We start from the raw sequence: 21,411 nt of genomic DNA, 5'->3' as shown, positions 1-21,411 counted from the left end.
ATAGGAACGGCATTACTCTAAGAACACAGGCTCTGGAATGAAAACTGACTCCAAATCCTATTCATGGTTTTTCCACTTAGTGGTTGGGTCATTTTGGCCAATTTACTCAGTTTCTGTAGCGGTAAAACGGAGATAATGGCTGTCTTGCAGTGTTGTATCAGAGCTAACGGATGCCTCATGCCTAGTAGGTGCTGAATAATAGAGAAGTTGTTTTGTTTTGTTTGTCCTGTTTTATTTTACTTCTGCCTGGACCCGATAGCAGCTCTGCTTCTAACCAGAAGTGTAGTCATGTAGAAGTTGCTTGCTTTCTCTCATTCTTTTTTTCTTTTATAATTTTTTTAATGTTTATTTTTGAGAGAGAGTCAGAGTGCGAGTGGGGAGGGGCAGAGAGAGAGGGAGACACAGAATCGGAAGCAGGCTCCAGGCTCCGAGCTGTCAGCACAGAGCCCGACGCGGGGCTCGAACCCACGAACCGTGCGATCATGACCTGAGCCGAAGTCGGATGCTTAACCAACTTGGGCCTCCCAGGTGTCCCTCTCTGATTCTTAATTTACTTAACCTGCAAAAGGAAGGGGTCAACTAGGTGACCTTTACAGAATTAGTCTCTTCTTTCTCTAAGATCAAAGGTAATGAAGAATTTATTCAGTGTTTGCCGTATACCTGCCATATACTGATACACAGATTTTGTGATGATCATTCTTTTCCAAGAAAGTAGGTAAGGAAGGTAAGAACATGTTTGAATGGAGGGCGGTATGTGAAGTACATGTGGTAGACATGTACCGGTGTGTTTGGCGTTACCTGAATTACCACTCACTTCCCTTCTACCTTAGAATGAAGTTTTACATAATTTTTGGAAGCGCTACCTTCAGAAGAGCAAGCAGGCCTATTGTAAAAACCCAGTTTGTAGAAGAAAAGTTACGGTAAGTCACAAGTCTGAAACGCAGGATTAAAAGTCATTTCTAGTATGAGGTAGAGATGAAAACAGGTTGAGCCTCATCTGGATTTATGATGTTTGTCAGAGAATCGTCAGTGAAGATGTTTCTGTTATAGTCCAGAAGGACAAGGTCACTGATCTAGACATTGGAATTAATTTGGATTTCTTATTTGACTAGTTGAAACAAAGAAATTTGTAGTTAAGTTCTAAGTAGAAGTTTAAGCAATTTCTTTTAAGAAATTTGATTTGTATTTCCCTAATGATGAGCGATGTTGGGCATCTTTTCATGTGTCTGTTTGCCATCTGGATGTCTTCTTTGGAAAAGTGTCTATTCATGTCTTCTGCCCATTTCTTCATGGGATTATTTGTTTTTTGGGTGTTGAGTTTGGTAAGTTCTTTATAGATTTTGGATACTAACCCTTTATCTGATATGTCACCTGCAAATATCTTCTCCCATTCTGTAGGTTGCCTTGTAGTTTTGTTGATTATTTCCTTTGCTGTGCAGAAGCTTTTTATCTTGATGAGGTCCTAATAGTTCATTTTTGCTTTTATTTCCCTTGCCTTAGGAGACATGAACAGACAATACTTTTTTTTTAATGGTCATTTATTTTTGAGAGAGAGAGAGAGAGAGAGAGGGGAGTGGGCACAAGCAGGGGAGGGGCAGAGAGAGAGGAAGAGAGGGAATCCCAAACATGTTCTACACTGTCAGAGCAGAGCCTGATGTGGGGCTCGAACTCATGAACCATCAGATCATGGCCTGAGCCGAGATCAAGAGTCAGATGCTTAACTAACTGAGCCACTCAGGTGCCCCCAGACAATACTTTTTAATGATAGAGTTATGAAACATTATCTTCTCTTGATTCAGGAGGCAGATACTTCTCAAGAAAAGCAAAAGATACTATGTGGTTCTACGGTGACACTTTGAAAGAGAAAAGAAAGAACCATCCAGACTATTAAGAACCTGATCTTTAGAATGACACAGCTAAAGTATTTGTTGGTTATATTTGTACACTGGGGTTTTACCTACTACGTAGAAAATTTGAATCAGAACCTGGAATTCTGTCTGACATTTTAATATGTTTAGGGGAACTTAAGATATTTATTTATTTTTGATTTTTTTAAAATATAATTTATTGTCAAATTGGTTTCCATACGACACCCAGTGCTCATCCCAACAAGTGCCCTCCTCCCTGCCCATCACCCACTTTCCCCTCCCCCCAACCCCCCCATCTACCTTAGTTGGTTCTCAGTCCTTAAGACTCTCTTACGGTTTGCTTTAACTTAAGGTATTTAAAAAGGTTTAGGGTGCCTGGGTGGCACCCAACTCTTGATCTCGGCTCAGGTCATGATCTCACGGTTTGTGGGTTCAAACCCCACGTCAGGCTTTGCGCTGATAGCACAGAACCTGCTTTGGTTTCTCTGCCCCTCCCCCACTTGTGCTCTCTCCCTCTCAAAAATAAACAAACATAAAAAAATAGATATTGTAAAAACTTTTGTTAACTTGACTAAACACCTGTCTAAAGTCTAAAGTAATATTCTCATCACGGTAAAATCTTCTTGGTGAGTAAATAAGCGTATGCAGAATTTTAACCTGATATGCAAGTTGGTGTATAATTTTTACTGAAGAGTATGCCTATTTTGAATATACTCGATTTTGAAAGGAAAAAGGACCAAGTACTTTTAAGTTAGAAGCTTAGTCTCCTCAAATATTCAGTAATTGCTTCATGCTTTGAATGTGACTGTGCCAAGAATAGTAAGAGGAGTGCATCTGAATCCTGGCTTCACTACTTGTGACTTGTGTGATCTTGGGCAAGATAATCGACTTAAAACTTCCAGAAAAAGCAAACAAGCAATTGCATAAATCAGGGTAAGGGAAATAGCAAAGGGGGTGGCAGGAAAGGGTGCTATTGGAGATGGAGTGATCGGGGAAGGCCACGCCTCCCTGATGAGGAATCGTAGGTGAGAGTGAGCCATGAGGATATCTAGGGGAAGAAATGCAGAATTTCAGGACTGACTCAGACCTACTGAGTCAGAGTCTGCGTTTCAACACGGTTCCTAGGTGCTTCTTACACACACGAAGGTTTGAAAAGCCCTCTTCCAGATTAAGACCTGATGGTGGCTGGGATCAGGTTGTAGCAATGGAAATGATAAGTGGTAAGATCCTAGATAAGCTCTGGAATAGAGTCGACCGAATTTCCTGTTGGATTGGATGTGGGGTGTGAGAGAAAGAGAAGAGTCATCAAGGATGACTTAAGTTTGGAGCTTAAGCAGTTGGAAGGAAGGAGTTGCCGTCAACTGAAATTACAGGTGGAACAGGAAAATCAGTAGTTCAGTTGGGGACATGTGACGTTTGCGACACCTATTAGACGTCCAAGAGGAAACTGCAGGTCTGTTAGATTTATAAGCCTTCAATTCAGAAGAGAGGTCTAGGCTGGAGATATAAATTTGGACGTTCTCTCTCTCTCTCTTTTTTTTTTTTTAATGTTTATTCATTTTTGAAAGACAGAGAGAGACACAGCACAAGCAGGAGTGGGGTGGAGAGAGAGGGGAACACAGAATCTGAAGATGGCTCCAGGCTCCGAGCTGTCAGCACAGAGCCTGACGCGGGGCTCAAACTCACAAACTGCAAGATCATGACCTGAGCCGAAGCCGGACGCTCAAACGACTGAGCCACCCAGGTTCCCCTGGACGTTCTCAATATGTATTACAATCATCAAATCTAAAATGCCATTATTTGGAAGATGCACCATTATTTTACATATCCCCGAGAAAGAAAATAATTCTGTAAATCAAACTGTGACATGCCATTGGTTGTAAGAAACACCCTGATGCCAGGGATATTAAAACATGGGGAAGGGAAGAGCATTTTGGAATCAAAAACAATATAGTAGGTAGTATTTAAAACCACAAGACCAGATGATATCATCGAGGAGTAAAGACAGAGAAAGGAACCAAGGACTGAGCTCTGGCCCGCTCTAGGGTTAAGATGTTTGGGATAAAAGCAACATCAACAAAGAAGTCTGAGGACGAACTGGTAAATTAGGAGGAAGGTTGGAGAGTGAGGGGGCATTCTGGAAACGAAAGAACAAAGAGTTTCAAGAAGAGGGGAGTGATCAACTGTGAGAAATACTGCTGCCTGGCCAGGAAGGAAGAGGGCTAAAAATTGATGAGTAGAGTAGCAGGACCACAAGTTTGATTAGAATGACGTATAAAAGGGGTTCCTGGCTGGCTCAGTCTGTGGAGTATGCAGCTCTTGGTCTTGGGGTTGTGAGTTCAAGCACCACGTTGGGTGGAGAGATTACTCAAAAATAAAATCTTAAGGGGTGCCTGGGTGGTTCAGTAAGTTAAGTGGCGGACGCTTGATTTTGCTCAGGTCGTGATCTCATGGTCGTGGATCGAGCCCCACATCAGGCTCCACTCTCTCTCCCTCTTCCCTCTGCCCCTCCCTCCCTCAAAGCAAAAGATGTTTAAAAATGACAAGAATGGGTATAAGATAGACTTGGAAGAGAGAAATTGGAGACAGTGAGTCTGGATAACTCTTCCAAGGCATTTAGCTGCAAAGTATAAAGAATTTATGTTGTAGATGGAATCCAGGAAAGGTGTTTTTTTGTGTGTGTGTGTTTTTTTAAGTGGGATAAATGATAGCGTATTTGTGTACTGATAGGAATGATCCAGGAGAGAAGAAATTTTCAATGGAGAGAGAGACAGTAGAAGTGAGGGATAATCTTTGAGTAGACGGGGTGGAATTGGGTGCCCAGAGGGAGAAGCTGCCTTTTTAGACGGGAGCTTGGATAGTTTGCCAGAAGAATCCGACAGAGGGTCAAGTTCCTGGCAGATGGTCGCCTGCATACGATTGTGGACATTGTCTTCTGATTGCTTTGGTTTTCTCAGTGAGTCCGTGCTTATCTGCCAGTTTTATTGTGTACCTTGTCTCATGCTTACCTGTAGAGAGGGGAAATGCATAACAGAGGACACAAGCATCTCATCCCTGATTGATTGATTGATTGATTGATTGATTTTACTTTATTCTCTTGTGAGTTTCCTTAACATGAGTCTTACGTCTTCTTCCTAAGATTGAGTCTCTTGGTCTGCACAATTGATAATGTGGCCTTTTGAGTGTGATCAGTTTCCCCAAGGTAATGTCAGCTGATGAGGCCTTTATGTAGCCAGCCACATTTCAACAATACGTGTGTGAAAAATTAAACAACGGTCTGAGATAGTATATCCTTGTCGGTTAAGTGTTATAAGTAGTAAAGTGCCACAGGAATTCAGGGAATCAAGAACTCTTCGGAAGAAGAATTGGTTGGGAGACAGCATGATAGAGTAAATAATGGATTGGAGAGATAGAGAAGAAAGGATAGTCCAGGGAGGAGAAATGGCATTATCGTAGATCCAAAGCGAAAATTCCCAGGTAGGCTCAGTGAAGATAAGCCAGCATTGTGCATGGGGTCATTATCGACGTGCCCATTGGTGTAGCTGCTAGAGCTACAAGGGAGATGTTGGTCACAGGGAGAAGGAAGCCTGATGTGTCTGCTGGCAACCTGTTTCCTTGCTTAGCCTTGTCTGCAGCCCTTCTCCGGGAGCACCGCCACGAGCTGCTAGGGGACACCTGGTGGAGGGTAAGGTCTTTTGGTCTTCGGAACCTGGCAGATGGTTGCAGTTCTCTGGAGTAGTTTGCCTTATGGTGTTTCAGATGGGCAGGACTTGGTTAAGCTCGTGGAAATTAACTGCATTTTCAGTTCCTGTGTAATAATTTTATGTATATTTTGCAAATAGGTATTAGAAGATAACCAAAGTCATTCAGACTGGGATAGCGAGCCTGAGCTGCTGAGTGACTTCAGCTGCCCTTCTTTTGTTGAAAGTGGAACAGAGTCTCAGCCTGATGGCCTTGCTCAGAAGCCTTTCCCCATCAGCAAAGCATCACAATCAGGTAAAAGTGAGAATCAGACTACCTAGAATTTTAAAGCTGGTAATGTACCTTAAAAATAATTTAGTTCAGGGGCACCTGGGTGGCTCAGTTAAGCTTCCGACTTCAGCTCAGGTCATGATCTCACAGTCCGTGAGTTCAAGCCCCGTGTAGGGCTCTGTATTGACAGCTCAGAGCCTGCAGCTTGCTTCAGATTCTGTGTCTCCCCCTCCTTCTGCCCCTCCCTAGCTCGCTCGCACTCTCTCTCTCAAAAATAAATAAATATAAAAAAAAAATTTTAGTCCAGGGGCACCTGGGTGGCTCAGTCAGTTAAGCATCCCACTTCGGTTCAGGTCATGATCTCACAGTTCGTGAGTTCAAGCCCCCAGTCGAGCTCCGTGCTGACAGTGCAGAGTCTGCTTGGGATATTCTCTCCCTCTCTCTGTCTTTCACTCCCCCGCTCTCGCTCTCTCGCTCTCTCATTCTCTCTCTCAAAATAAAATAAAACTTAAAAAAATAATTTAGTCCAATCTTTTCGTATTTCAAGAAAAGGAATGTGGCCTAGCAAGAAGCAATGACTTGGTAAATCATATGGCTAGGAGAAAGGTAAATTAAATGAAATCCTAGGGCAGTTTTTTTAAAAGGTACATTGTCTCCACATGAGTATTTTTATGTGATTTTTATTTATTAAAAATTTTTAAGTTTATTTATTTATTTTGAGAGAGACAGAGCACGAGTGGGGTAGGGGCAGAGAGAGAGGGAAAATCTTAAGCAGGCGCCTCAGTGTCAGCGCAGAGCCTGATGCAGGGGTCGAACTCACAAAACTATGAGATCATGACCTGAGCCGAAATTAAGAGTAGGACGCCTGAGCCACCCAGGCGCCCCTTTGTGTCATTTTTAAAGGGTGTTGAACAATAAGTGGATCCGGAAAGAACGAACCTCAATAAAGATCACGTACGTGTGGGCTCAGAATTTCCAAAGAAAAGTTGCAGCAGAGAAATGATAGGTCTTAGTGAAATGATAAGATTGGTAAGAGTCAAAGATGATATATCCGACTTCTAATCATAGACTGAAGCAAAATTTATCGTATTGTGTGTGAGTTTCACTTTCTGATTTAATTCCATAATTTAAAATAGATAAGGAGTATATTTAAGGTAACAGGTGTAGACCTTCCCCAACACATTTACTCATGATTTTAATTGTTTCTACACTACACTAAAAATAATAATAATAATAATAAAATAAACATGGTGGAAAACAGACCTCAGAGAACGGACCAGGCTCTTATTATAGATTACTAGAATCTTGATGTGTGCTGACAGAGTTCTTTGGGAGATTGCTTCCAAATCGTCTGGTGTTAGGGATTGTGGAAATCTGGGTTGTATGATTACATATGGTTTTTAACAAAGCATTTCTTGTGTGGACTGCTTCTTTGCAAGTCTGTTCCCCCTAAAGAGCAAATTCCTTTTATCAGCATATCTGCATTACTTGCTGGACTGCACAGTGACACAGATCTCAGACAAGTTATTTTTTGTGTCCAAAGAAGTAAAGAAGTTAGAATCATAGAATAATTGGGCCGCGGTGGATCTCTGGAGTTTCCTTTCCATGTTTTCAGGTGGGCCTGCACTCCACTGTCCCCAGGACTAGGTCTGAAGTCATCCAAGCCTTTTAAATTTTTTTTTTTTCAACGTTTATTTATTTTTGGGACAGAGAGAGACAGAGCATGAACGGGGGAGGGGCAGAGAGAGAGGGAGACACAGAATTGGAAACAGGCTCCAGGCTCTGAGCCATCAGCCCAGAGCCCGACGCGGGGCTCGAACTCACGGACCGCGAGATCGTGACCTGGCTGAAGTCGGAAGCTTAACCAACTGCGCCACCCAGGCGCCCCAATCCAAGCCTTTTAGAGTACCATGATTGTTTCCCTATGTCTTTTTTATTTAAAAAACAATTTTTTTAATGTTCATTATTTACTTTTGAGAGAGAGACAGAGCACGAGCAGGGGAGGGGCAGAGAGAGAGGGAGATACAGAATGTGAAGCAGGCTCCAGGCTCTGAGCTGTCAGCACAGAGCCCGATGTGGGGCTCGAACTTACGAACTGTGAGATCATGACCCGAGCTGAAGTAGGACGTTTAACCGACTGAGCCACCTAGGTGCCCCAGATTATTTCTCTATGTTAAGAGTTTTTGTTTTGGTGTTTGCTTTTAGTAAATGGTGATCCTTAGAGCTTTATTTTAGTTTCTACATTGTAAAGTGACTACTAATACAACCTTTATTTCACAACTATAAAATACAGAGCGTCACAAAGAAAATCATCAGTTATTGTGCCATCCAAAACCAAACTACTTTGCTGTAGATCATTCCAGAAAGTTTTTTATTCATGTATACATAGAGAGAAAGGGAGATGTAGTATTTTGTTTTTGCGAAAATGTAAACTATTTCTACATTCTTTAAATTTTTAATCAAAATTCTATATGCATGTAATTCAAATAGATTTATAATGCTTGATATGAAAAAAATTGTAGTCTGTTTTTCCCCTAAATATGCTGTTCCCAAGAGACATTCATTTTCAGCTCTTCTGCAACCTCCATATCGCAAAAAAAAAAAAAAAAAAGTTTATTTTTGAGAGAGAGAGAGAGTGCGTGAGCAGGGGAGGGGCAGAGAGAGAGGGAGTCACAGAATTTGAAGTAGGCTCCAGGCTTTGAGCTGTCAGCACAGAGCCCGATGGGGGGCTTGAACTCACCAACCGTGAAATTATGATCTGAGCCGAAGTCAGATGCTTAATCGACTGAGCCACCCAGGCGCCCCTGTAACCTCCATATCTCTATAGCATATGCTTATAGTATGACATCTTGATTTCTGCTTTTGGACGTTAGCTGTTAAATTCCAACTACAGAAGATAAATCTTGGCTCTTTCACACCTTTCTCACTGTACCTTCCCCATGTAGTCACCAGCACACGATCGTGCATTTCTTTTTCTCTGTCTTCCAATACGATTATAATTTTTTCCTAGCCCAGCATTTAGTGTGAGCTATGTAACTTGCTATGATTATACTTTTCATAGATCCTTTGGTTTCCTCAGAGTTGATAATTGTCGTCACTTGCTTAGTTTTCTATTTACTTATTACTAATCTATAATTTATTATTAGTGTATCTCCACACTTCCTCCAAGTTCTGAAAATCTCTCAATTTCTTAGATATTCTACCAATTTCATCTTCAGAAGAAGTCTTGGTGGAGCTTCTGACCCACCCTAATCTACAATGAAATATCCCTAAACGTATGCAAGGCTGTCTTTGGGATCTCTTTACCACCATCCTGAAGATGCTCTTACCTTTTGTTAAGTTCCTTACTTCCTTGACCCTATTTCATCTTTCCTGGTTTACTCCCTGGTTTTTGTGGAGCATCTTTTCTTATTTTCCTGAGGATATTGATATGATAAGTGATAATATTTGACCTCGACTTGTTTTGTCCTCTGCTTCTTGTATTAGAGGTTTTCTTCAAATATTTATGAGGCTAATATGGCTGGTCTTCTTAAGAATGGAGACTGAAAGGGGTGCCTGGGTGGCTCAGTCGGTTAAGTACCCGGCTTTGTCTCAGGTTATGATCTCACGGTTCATGAGTTCGAGCCCCACATTGGGCTCTGTGCTGACAGTCAAAGCTTGGAGCCTACTTCAGATTCTGTATCTCTCTCTCTCTCTGCCCCTCCCCTGCTTGCTCTCTTTCTCTCTCTCTCAAATAATAAATAAAAACATTAAAAAAAATTTTTTTAAAGAGACTGAAAAATTGAGTGAAAGCCTCGTATCCATAGTGAGTTTTGCTAGTTGCACTGTGCATGATCTAGCTGGATTATTTTCTTAGCAGGCCTCCAGCATTATCATCTTTAAATCTTTTCCCCCTGAGCTGATAGGATTTTCAAGAGAAATCTCTTTGAGTCATCTGTTTGGAGGGTGTAATCCTGGCTGTTCTAGGAACTGGGTGGGAAGAAGGCCTGAGAGGAATGTGGGGTGGGGGTGGGGGCTGTCTCAGTACTCAATATGCACACTTGCACTTCATCCTGCTGTTTTTCATAATATCCTGCTCTCAACTGTATGTATGACTGATATATGCCCTGTTCCAGAGACCCCTTCATTTTACTCTTTCCAGAGAAGAAACTTAACAATTTTCTGCCCAGATTGGGAAGGCGCAGGCATTTGCCAGATGGGGTTGGCATATGACTCTGAGTGTCTGACTGCTTCTCAATCAGACTTTCAAGTAATCTTTCTGGTGTTAGACCCACCTTCACCCGGTTTCCAAGATTTAACCGATTCTGGAGCTTTCTTTAGAGGTCCCCAGGGAAAAGTTACATCGGTTTATGGTTTTCCCTATCGCTGGTTTCGAATCCAGCTTTCTCGACGCTGCCAGGGCAGTAATCACCTGTCCATATGCTTTCCAGCTTTTACAATTTTATTGCTGGGGCACCTAGGTGGCTCAGTCGGTTAAGCGTCCGACTCTTAACTTTGGCTCAGGTCATGGTCTCATGGTTCGTGAGTTCGAGGCCCACATCGGGCTCCATGCTGACGGTGCAGAGTCCACTTGGGATTCTCTCTCTCGACCTCTCCCCCGCTCACGAGCTCTTTTTCTCTCTCAAAACTAAATAAACTTTATTTATTAAAAATATATATTTTTTTAAGTTTATTTTATTTTGAGAGCGAGAGCAACGGGTTGGGGAGAGAGAGAGAGAGAGAGCGCGCATCCCAAGCAGATACCGCACTGTCAGCACAGAACTCTGTCTTCCCATCACTTTGTATGCCCCTGCATTGCCATTTTCCTGTGTGGCCCTTACCACCATCTGTCAGTTGCAATTTTTTTTTTTTTCTCCTTAATAACCATCTCCCGTTGCTAGAATGTTAAGTTCCAAGCGATGTGCGACCCCGTTCACTGTCCATTCCCCGGACCTAGAACAGGGGCACAAAGAATGAGATGAGGGAGTGTTGAAGGAAGGAGCGAGGACAGATAACGTCCTGTGGGGAAGGGTGCCTGGAGGATGGGAGTGGGCGGAGGTGCTGTCCTGGCTGGTGTTTCGGAGAGCCCCTCACACAAAAGGGACACGTAGCTTGGGGCCTGGACCAAAGCACTTACACAGTGTTTGCTTTGCTTTGCTCTGTAATTGTTTTTCCTTTTACTTATCTGAAAAATTGTTCCAGTTCACTATGAAAACATTCAAGCAGGTCAAGTCCCTCTTTAGAATCTCAGCCCATCCCACTCCCATAAAGAACCAACAATTGTTAACCTTTTTAGCCAATTTTCTCTAGACCATCATTGCTCTTTTTTGCCAGTTGCTCTTTGTAAAGATTGTATCAATGGTAATTTGATTTTAAGATATTGAAAATGCCCCTTCGGATTTTTTTGTGGTTTTTCTTCTTTGGCTGTCCAAATAGTTATTTGCTCTTTAAAAAAAAAAAAAAAAATCTCCATTTATCTCTTAAGAAACAGCATCCATCTGTTCTGGATCTCTTGATGGAGTGGAATATTCGCTGCGAAAGGAGAAGGGGATCGTGAAGATGACGGTGCCGAGGACACTTGCCTTCTGCTACCTGTCACTGCTGTGGCAGAGAGAGACAGTTACGCTCTCAGATCTTTTGAGGTAAGCCGGGCCTCTCGTAGGATGATGTCTTTGCTGATTATCTGTGTGAACGGGGGGACAGCCTTTGGATATCTTGAATTTGTCAAGGAGGCTTCAATTGAGGAAGAGAACAGAAAGATTGGGTAGCCTGGGTTCCAATTCTGAACTGTAACCCTCCCCGGGCCGGCGGCTCATCTCCTGCGTTTCTTTCTTTATATACGTGAAATAATGGTATTTACCTTACACGGTGTGTTGGAAAATTAATTATGTACTGTGAGTAGAATGCTTTGAAGATGAGAAGTAACACTTCAGTACCTGAGTAGTGGTATTAAGCATTTTGCATTTCTAAGAGAGAAGATGAGCAGAAGACCTTTACGTTGGCGAATATGGTTACTAGTAGTTACTCCAACGCATACATTGGTGCCGTCAAAAGCTAAAATATAGGTTGTCTGTGTTTATAAGATAAATTGAAAACAAAACTACTAGGAAAACCTGTTAGTAGATGGCCAGTATTTACATTTTTCAAGATAATTTACAGTGTTTTATAGTTAATGAGTAAATTAGGGCATTGTGTGTAAGCCTTTCTCATTAAATAGAGGATGTGCGAAAATCATTAGCGTGTTAATATCTCTCTTGCTTTATATATATATTCTATTTTTTTTTAATGTTTATTTATTTGTTTTGAGATGGAGAGAGAGACAGCATGAGCAGGGGAGGGGCAGAGAGAGAGGGAGACACAGAATCCGAAGCAGGCTCCAGGCTCTGAGCTGTCAACACAGAGCCCGATGCGGGGTTGGAGCTCACGGACCACGAGATCATGACCTGAGCCGAAGTTGGACGCTTAACCGACCGAGCCACCCAGGCACCCCCTATATATATATTCTAAACAATAGCATTAGGTTTAATCCGTGTGTAGAGTGATTTTAAGAGCATAGGTTTAGAACCAGACTCCTGGGTTTGAATCCTGGCTATGCCGCTTATATGTGACCTTGAGTAAATTATTAAATTTTCTTTGCCTCTGTTTCATCACTGGTGAAACGGAGCTAATAATAATAATATCTACCTCACAGAGTTGTAACCACTTCCAGTAATGAGCAGTCCACGAAAAGCACTCACCACAGTGCCTGGCACATAATAAGAACTCAATGCTAGTTATTATTGTTTCGTTGTCTTCATCACCATCATCGGTACTAGGCCCTTTGATTAAATAAAATGCCTCCAGTAAATGATGATAGTGCCTTTGAGTTTGGCCACATCAACCAAATAACAAGGCTTTTCTCAGGGGTGATTAACTCTGCATGCAGATAGCCCATTATTCAGTGAATTTTACTGTTAAGTTAAAAACCTCACCTTGCTCCATATGCCTTCACTGGGTGACCTCATCTTCTCTCAAGGCTTTAATTACCATCTATATGATGATGCCACCACCCAAATTTATATCTGCAGCCCAGACTTGTCTAGCGAGGGTCAGACCCGTCTATTCATACATACAGTTGCCTGTTGGACACTACTGGGGTGTCTTTACGGTATCTCAAACTCAGCATGGCGGAAAGAGTTTCGTCTTTCATTCAGCTCTCTCTCCGTGTTTTCTTCCTTCGTAAATACCATGCACTCCGTTTCTTCCTATCCAGAAACCTCAGAATCCTTGACTCTTTCCTTTCTCCACGTCTGCAGTCAGTCATTACATCCTGTCAGTCATACTTGAAACCACATTTCTCCCCATCCCCTCTGGAATCCACCCGGATTACTTAGCAACCTCCCAAGGGGGTCCCGTGTCTACAGTCTCTCTATTTTCCTTTCGATAACCCAGAAACAACAATCAAATCACGTCGCTAGAGTTGGGTGAAGGGGCTGTCCAACTACCCACTTGGGTAAAGGAGCTGTCCAACTACCCAGTTGGATAAAGGGGCTGTCCAGCTACCCAGTTGAGTAAAGGGGCCGTCCGGCTACCCAGGGCAATCTGTAAGGGAGTAACAAGACTGCTAGAGATCTCACAAGATGTAGAAAATAGTACTCACCGGTAATTCTTCTTAGGGAGAATATTATATGTGTTTGGAAGGATGGGGGCAAGATCCTACACATTTGTCTCTCTCCCTCTCCCTCCTTCATTCTCCCTCCTCCCTCCCCTCCCTTAAAGGAGATTTCTGAAGTACCTTCAAGGAGATTGGATCTAGTTGGCTGGAGGGCTTTTATTTTGCTCTGTGGGACATACAAATTTGGGAACCGAGCCTAATTACCTGGGGCAAAAGGAAAGGAGATAGCTGCCACTGATCCTCTTTCTCTATTTTTCTCAGAGAAGGAGCTCCAAGTCACAGGTTCTCAAAGTGTGGTCCCTTGACCGGCAGCAACAGCATCACCTGAGAACTTGTTAGGGATGCAAATTCTAACCAAATTCTAACCCATTCTAACCTTCTGGATCAGAAACTCTGGGGGTAGGGCCTGGTAGCCTCTGTTTTAATAAGCCATCCTGGGGAGTCTCATGGGTGCTAAAGCTGGAGAACTACTGCCAAACTTGGAAAAGTATTTAAAGAACATTGATTTGAAGGAAATGCATTACTAGCCTGGCCCCAGTACCCATATTTCTTATACTCGTCCTACGTGTCACTGCTTGGTTTAATCCTTTAGCAGCATCTGTAGTCCTTAGAATAAATTCATAAATCTTAAGGCAGCCTTTAAAGAAGCCTGCCTACTCCCCCAGCGGTAACAATAGTAATAAATAAAAATAGCCAACATGCATTCATTCCACAAATATTTCTTGAATGCCTACTCGACGTAGGGGTTATTCTAGAGTCTAGACCCTTGAATTACAGTTGTGAGCCATACAGAACAAGTCCCTGCTCTCGTGAAGCTCGAGACCAGAGGAGGAAACAGATGAGCATTGAAATAAATGAAAAATGACGAGTGAAGTGCTGTGTGGAAGATTGCAGTCAGATGATGGCTACTGTAGACTGGCCATGAGGGAAGGCCTCACTGAGAAGCGCTCTGAATGGGAGTAGAGCAGCAGTGAGTATCAGAAATACTAGAACTCCAAGTCGAGGGAGGTCGTGGGTGCCAGGGCCCAAAGCAAGAGCACGGTCTGTGTGATTAAGGAGCAGAGGAGGCCCGTGTGACGGGAGTAAGAATTTGAAGGAGTCGTAGGAGGATGAGGACAGGGAGATAATAAGCAGGGACCAGATCTTTGTAAGCCAGGGTAGGAGTTTGGGGTTTTTTTTTAATTGAGGTATTATTCACATACAATAACGTTCACCCTTTTAAATGTGCAATTCAGGGGTTTTGAGTATATTTACAAGGTTGTGCAACCATCACCTCTATTTCCGGAGGATAATCGTCACTCTAGAAGGAAACCCCACACTCATTAGGAATTTGGCTTTTAAGTGTGATAGCAAGCGCCTGGAAGATTTTAGCAGGGGAGACGTTTTCTGACCGTTCGGGCAGCTCTGAGGAAAATGGATTCTAGGTAGGCAGAGGTGGAAGCAGAGGGACTGGGAGATCTTTTGCTGTATTTCAAGCAAGAGACAGTGGTTTGGATTAGGGTGGTGGCAACAGAAATGGAACACGGTGCATGGGCTCCGGATGTTTTGCAGGTGGACCCGGCTTAACGCCGATGCATTACTTCTTAAATGATCTGTGATGGAGAACCAATTTGTTAAACTTCCAACCTGTCACAGATTAAAACTTTTGGAAAATACCACCTCCCAATTATAAATAGAGACTCTGTTTTCAGCGAACGTGGTCAGGAGGGGCATATGGGAGGCTTTGGGTCTCTGGCAATTCCTCCGTCAGCTTCCTGGATTGATTCAGACTCTTTTTTTGGAAAAGTTCTATATTTTTCTGAAAGAAAAAAAATTAAAAACCCACAAAACTTGGAAAGAGGTCATGAGCAGCACTCTTAGAAATGGTGAAGATTGTTAAAACCCCAGATGGCCAAAACCTGCTCTGTGTGGATGTCTCGGTTTCCCCTGGTCAGGTTTATATTCCTTCCTGTGCTCCTACAGCACCGAGCATGTGCCTCTGTAGGACACTGCGGCACTGTCCGTACTGGCTCATCCACAGCCATCTGTCTGTCCTGCTAGGACCATGGTGGGGGCTCTTCAGGTCTTATTCCCTCTGAACTAACCCTCACCCGGGGCTGTCGTAAATGTATTATCACATAGCGGGGATGACTACATAAATTAAGAATATATTCACATCATGGAATACTACATAGTTATAAAAATGATAAGCATGTAATATGCCCTGTATATAAGAAACCAAGAATGTAGTTCCAAAATAATTGAATACCGATCACTATGCACAAACACTTTTTGTAAATGAAAGAAATGAAGGAACACTAGGTGAGGGTGGTTTTCCCTATAGAGCTGCTCCAAAGAAGCCTGCTTTATCATTAAACTCCACAAAACACCATTTTTTTAAACGTTTATTTATTTTTGAGAGAGAGAGAGAGAAAGAAAGAGAACACGAGTGGGGGAGGGGCAGAGAGAGAGGGGGAGACATTGAATCCGAAGCAGGCTCCGAGCTGTGAGCACAGAGCCCGACGTGGGGCTCGAACCCATGAACCGTGGGATCATGACCTGAGCCAAAGTCAGACGCTCAACCAACTGAGCCACCCGGGCACCCCCACAAAGCACCGTTTTTACATACTACTTAATTCTCAACTTTCAGTAGACTAAAAAGTTAAATCACATTTTTAATCTGAAACTAAAGTTGAATCAATATTCTTTAACACATAAAAGGCTAAAGATGTCAGGTTAGCTCTAGCAACAGCAGACTTTGACCCAAAACATTTGTATACTAATTTATTCCTGTCTTTATCTTATTTTCCTTAACCATTTTCCTATTTTAAAAGTCTAACAGGTGCATACGTATATATGGCCCAGGTTGCAAGAACCCAGGCCTCACTCTGCGCTCGTCCCTGCTTTAGTTTTCTCCTTACCATCTTTTCCTACTTGACAGACTGTAGATCCCATTTGTTTGTTTTGTTTGTCCTCTCTTTTCACGGGACATAAAACTCCTCGGGAACAAGCGTATTTTCCTGTTTTGTTCATTGCTATGTGCCCACAGCCTCGAATTGTGCTGGGTTTTAGTTCTCGATAAATTTCTGTTGAATTAATGAATGAATTGTAAATAAATATGTGTGTGTATTTATATACATATATAGGTGCGATTTTCTTCAACTCAATAATTTACTCAAGATATTTGATCAGCTACCGGGTACTGGACATTGGGGTGGAGTGATAAGCAAATGGGCAAGGTCCCTTCCCTTAATTATTTCCAATGGCAGGTCCTGGTGACAGGAGGGTAGACAAGGGAGCTGTTCTAATGAGGAAAATGGGTCCAGGAAGGTCTCCCTGAGGAAGTGATTTAAAAGAGCAGATGCTGGGGCGCCCGGTGGCTCAGTCGGTTGAATGTCCGACTTCAGCTCAGGTCATGATCTCACAGCTCATGAGTTCGAGCCCCGTGTCGCGCGCTGTGCCGACAGTTCAGAGCCTGGAGCCTGCTTCCGATTCTGGGTCTCCCTCCCTCTCTCTCTGCCTTCTCCCGTTCATGCTGTCTCCCTCTGTCTCTCAAAAATAAACAAACATTAAAAAAAAAAAACGTAAAAGAGCAGATGCTAATCCTGTGAGGGGAGCGAGGGGTAGAAGGATGCCGTGTCTGCAAGCCTGGTGGTGAGTTGACAAGTAGGACACATACTTCTTAGAAAGACTTAATCTATTTAGAAGCTTAAGATATCATTAGAGAATTGGCTAAATGCTTTCTCCACACGTGGGCACAGAGAATCGTTGACATTTTCAGATTGATCATCTTGTGACAGAAACGACGTTCTCAACTGAGTCTTACCTTGTCTTTGAAATACGATGTTTTCGGCCCTTTTGTCTACTTTGCGAAATCAGTACATACTCCTTACTGAAGCTTTCTTTTCCAAAATACAGATTTGTTGAAGAGGGACATATTCCTTACATAAATGCTTTTCAGCATTTTCCAGAAGAGATGAAATTATATGGGCGTGACAAAGGAATCTTTGCTATAGAGGCAAGTTATTTTCTTTTTTTTACTTGGTGGTCACTAATAAGACACAAAAACAGTATGGTGATTTGTATTCCTTTCCTGCCTTACTCTTTGGTGTCGGGAGTTTTTTAAAAACTGGCATCTAGTTTTTGTTCTGCCCGTTTGTCATAATTTATTTTCCTCGCGCGGTTTCTTCTAATCCTTTAGGGTATCCTGAAAAGACAGCTATAGTGTGAGGTGTGCGTACTGCCAATAGGTATATTGTTAAGACTGAACTTTAGAAGTGTTATGTAGAGACCTTTAGGTAATCTCAAGTTAAAAAAATGTTTTTTGTTATTTGCATACTATGTTGCTTTTGAGAAAAAGAGAAGAAAGTTATTATCTTGTTTCTTTTTTTTTAATTTTTTTTTTCAACGTTTATTTATTTTTGGGACAGAGAGAGACAGAGCATGAATGGGGAGGGGCAGAGACAGAGGGAGACACAGAATCGGAAACAGGCTCCAGGCTCTGAGCCATCAGCCCAGAGCCCGACGCAGGGCTCGAACTCACGGACCGCGAGATCGTGACCTGGCTGAAGTCGGACGCTCAACCGACTGCGCCACCCAGGCGCCCCTGTTATCTTGTTTCAAGAGGTGCAATTTTCAGTCCTTTGCTTGTTAGTCTTTTTCTAGATCCGTCTTCAGATGTCTCCCGTGGAAGGGCTTCTGTCCCTTTAATTAGGAGTCTTTATCACTGTTTATAGTGCTCAGATTATCTTCTCTTTGTTCTTCATCAGAAGGTTTGCAGGATCCTAACTATAACTATTATCGTCTGTTTACCCACTTAAGGAATTATTGCTATAGCCTTCCCAACCTTCACCACCTTACATCGTCTGTGGTTTCATTCAAGAGACATTTGTGATCCTTACTAAACCCCTGCATAAGTCTGGTTCACTGTCATCCCAATTTTACATCTCAGCAAACAGCTCGGGGAGACAGAACGAATGCCAAGGCCATACAGTCGGCAGTCTCCGGCTTGGAGCTACCGAACTTGCAGCCTCTTCCTCACTGTGTCATCTTGGGCTCTGTTCGCCTGCCGCTCTGCCCTCCTTTTTACGCTGGTTCTTCGAAACACTGAAGTAGGTGCTATGAAAACACAATTATGTAAAGTACTGATTTTGAAGCATTGAGCCAGAAGTGAATGGATGATTGGAAATGCAGATAAACAAGCTTGCACAAGACCGTAACATTTTACATCTGCATTGAATTTAGAATATTGGTCACTACGAGTGATCTGCAGGGAACATTAGAGTTTTAAACCAGAAATGGCTCCACTTTCAGCACCAGTTGTGCAGGAGCAGGTCCTGTGGATTTAAAGAGAGGAAGCAAAAAAAAAAAAAAAAAAGAGAGGAAGCAAGTTCGCAGGCGGGTTCCCTGTGCTGCCTCTGTGTCGTCACCGTTTATTCCATCTCCAGGAGAGAGGAGACGAGTCCCTCGTGCACTTGGACTTGCGGTGGTGTGCGTCCACGGGCAGCACAAGGAAGGAGGGCATGGTTGCAGCCAGCACTGAACCTGGAAGAGACAAAGAAGAAATAATAATAGCGGTAGCACTTATTATGTACCAGGCCCCGTTTTACATATTTTATGAACTCCTTGATTATTCAGGCCCATCCTGTGAAGTACATATTATTACTACCCTGATTTTACAGATGAGGAAACTGAGGCACAGAGCTATTAGGCAACTTGCCTGGCACTCTCACTCTGACCATAGTCCAGCATGGCCAAGGTAGCCTTAGTTTGGAGCGAGACAAATGTGGGACCCCGCCACGCAGGGAGCATTGGATGAGACGCGGGGACAGGAAGTGGAAGTAGGTCATTGAGGCAGCGAAGAAGCTCCGGACTGGTTACCAAAACCGAGAGGTGGCCCTGTGGTGGAGATGGCACCCGAAACCGGAAGGCAGGGGAGAGGGGGTCTGACGGGAGGATGATCTGGGCTGGAAGTGCCCGTGTGGGTCATGTGTCCTGGCACGAAGCACAGGCTGGCCGGCCAGAGTGGCCTTCCTGGGAGATAGGTCTTTATGAAAAGGCAGGTTAGTCTGTTTCTCCGATTGGGCAGGGTTGTGATCACGTATTTTTATTTTTAATTTAAAAAAATTTTAAATTTGAGTACAGTTGACGTACGGTGTGACATTAGTGTCAGGTATACAGCGTGGTGATTTGGCACGTCTGTCCATTTCGCGGTGCTCACCGCAAGCATAGCCGCCGTCTGTCACCATACAGCACTATTACATTTTTCTTTAACGTTTATTTTTGAGAGAGACAGAGACAGAGCTTGAGCGGGGGAGGGGCAGAGAGAGAGGGAGACACAGAACCCGAAGCAGACTCCAGGCTCCGAGCTGTCAGCACAGAGCCCGACGCGGGGCTCGAACCCACGGACCGTGAGGCCATGACCTGAGCCGAAGTCAGAGGCCCAACCGACTGAGCCATCCGGGCGCCCCGTTACAGCACTATTACAATATCACTGGCTGTAGTCCCTATGCTGTACGTTTCTTCCTGTGACTTATTCATTCCGTGACTGGAGGGTTGTGGTAATTTATTTAGAGGACTGGGGACAAGAGGACACATCCTGTTTTTCCAGTCCACACTCCGGACCCCAGCTAATTTGCCAGAGGTGTGGTGGAGGAACTGAACTTGAGTAAAATCAAGGAGATATTTACAAAGTAGAAGATGTTCCTACCACCTTAGGAGCCCTGTTTGTCTCAAGTTTTTAGTTTCAGAACTAGCCTGCACTCAAGGTTGATGGGTTTTTCATCTTTTGTTGTTGTTGTTGTTGTTAACGTTTATTTATTTTTGAGAGAGAGAGAACACAAGCAGGAAGCAGGGGAGGGGCAGAGAGGGAGGGAGACAGAATCCGAGCTGTCAGCACAGAGCCCGGCGTGGGACTCGAACCCACAAACCTCAGGTCATGATCTCACAGTTCGTGGGTTTGAGCCCCGTGTCAGGCTCTGAGCTGTCAGAGCCTGCTTTGGATTCTGTGTCTCTGTGCCCCTCCCCTGCTTGTTCTCTCTGTCTCTCACTCAAAAGTAAATAAATAAACCTCAAAAAAATAATTGATTTGAAAATCTGTGTAATTCATTAATTAGTAATTTCAAATTTAACTGCTAAAAAATTGTTCATGGTTAGTTTTCTGAGCCTTGTTCAAGTGTTCCACTGAAAGGAAAAGACATTTAGCTTGGTAATTCTCAGTCTGTGTCTTTATATTTGTGTGGTTTTTCTAGAGGGACCAATGGAACTCAGCATTTTTGCATTAATCACCCCAGTGTAGTCTTGGGTAATAAAAAATTCTCTTTCTCTTTCCCTCCCTTCTTCCCACCTACCCCCCGCTTCTCCCCTCTTTCCGTCTCCTCTCCCTTTCTGTCTTGTCTTCCTTAATCTTCAGTATGTTCTGTGTCTTACATCCTAACTGACTGGGCTTTAACCTGATTTCTCAGAACCATTCACCACTCAAGTTATGTCGATAATTTTGCTTGGTTGAGGTTATTTGTACTTCTTGCTAGTGCCTAAAATTATTTACTTGTATTTAACTCCCTAACCACATCGTAAGCTTCTTAGAAATAGACACTGGGATCTTTTATATGGATCATGAAATATTAAAACTGGAGGAAAATTTATAGATCACTTAGTCCACTTTTCTTAGTTTTTCAATAAGGAAACAGGCCTAAGAAAAGATGTGATTTGGGAATAAGTAAACACCTACTTCATTAGGGTTTTCGTGAGGATTATTTGACATGGTCTGTTCAAAGTGCAGGTGAATCACAGACGTTGAAATGGACACACCTTCTAGGTCTCAGGATGGAAAAGCTTTTCCTCTGAGGAGAAGATGAAGAGTTATCCTCACGCTACTGGGAGGGAAAAAAATGTATCATTTTTGGAAATTAAAATTTTCATCTTAAAACTCTGTTAAAAATAAATAAAACAAAACCCACT

At 43.0% G+C, this 21,411-nt stretch overlaps 1 protein-coding gene and 1 non-coding gene across 3 annotated transcripts in view; one reads left to right on the top strand and one right to left on the bottom strand.

Moving 5' to 3' along the window:
* The window catches only part of TAF1B (TATA-box binding protein associated factor, RNA polymerase I subunit B), a 67,175-nt gene that overhangs the window by 10,352 nt on the left and 35,412 nt on the right, over positions 1–21,411 (top strand). For both annotated transcript variants that reach the window (XM_047068972.1, XM_047068971.1), the window contains exons 5-8: positions 831–920; positions 5,711–5,864; positions 11,305–11,461; positions 17,371–17,470. In XM_047068972.1, coding sequence (XP_046924928.1) covers positions 831–920; positions 5,711–5,864; positions 11,305–11,461; positions 17,371–17,470 — 501 coding nt within the window. The remainder of the gene's footprint in view (positions 1–830; positions 921–5,710; positions 5,865–11,304; positions 11,462–17,370; positions 17,471–21,411) is intronic.
* Positions 15,969–16,053, bottom strand: TRNAQ-UUG (transfer RNA glutamine (anticodon UUG)). The gene has a single exon. It is a non-coding gene; the product is annotated as a tRNA-Gln (tRNA).

The sequence above is a fragment of the Lynx rufus genome, unplaced genomic scaffold, assembly GCF_022079265.1.
Source record: "Lynx rufus isolate CCGP_SWC_20201006 ecotype Redwood Valley unplaced genomic scaffold, mLynRuf1.p SCAF_8, whole genome shotgun sequence".
In the NCBI taxonomy this organism is placed as follows: domain Eukaryota; kingdom Metazoa; phylum Chordata; class Mammalia; order Carnivora; family Felidae; genus Lynx; species Lynx rufus.
This window is presented reverse-complemented; position numbering and strand designations above follow the sequence as displayed.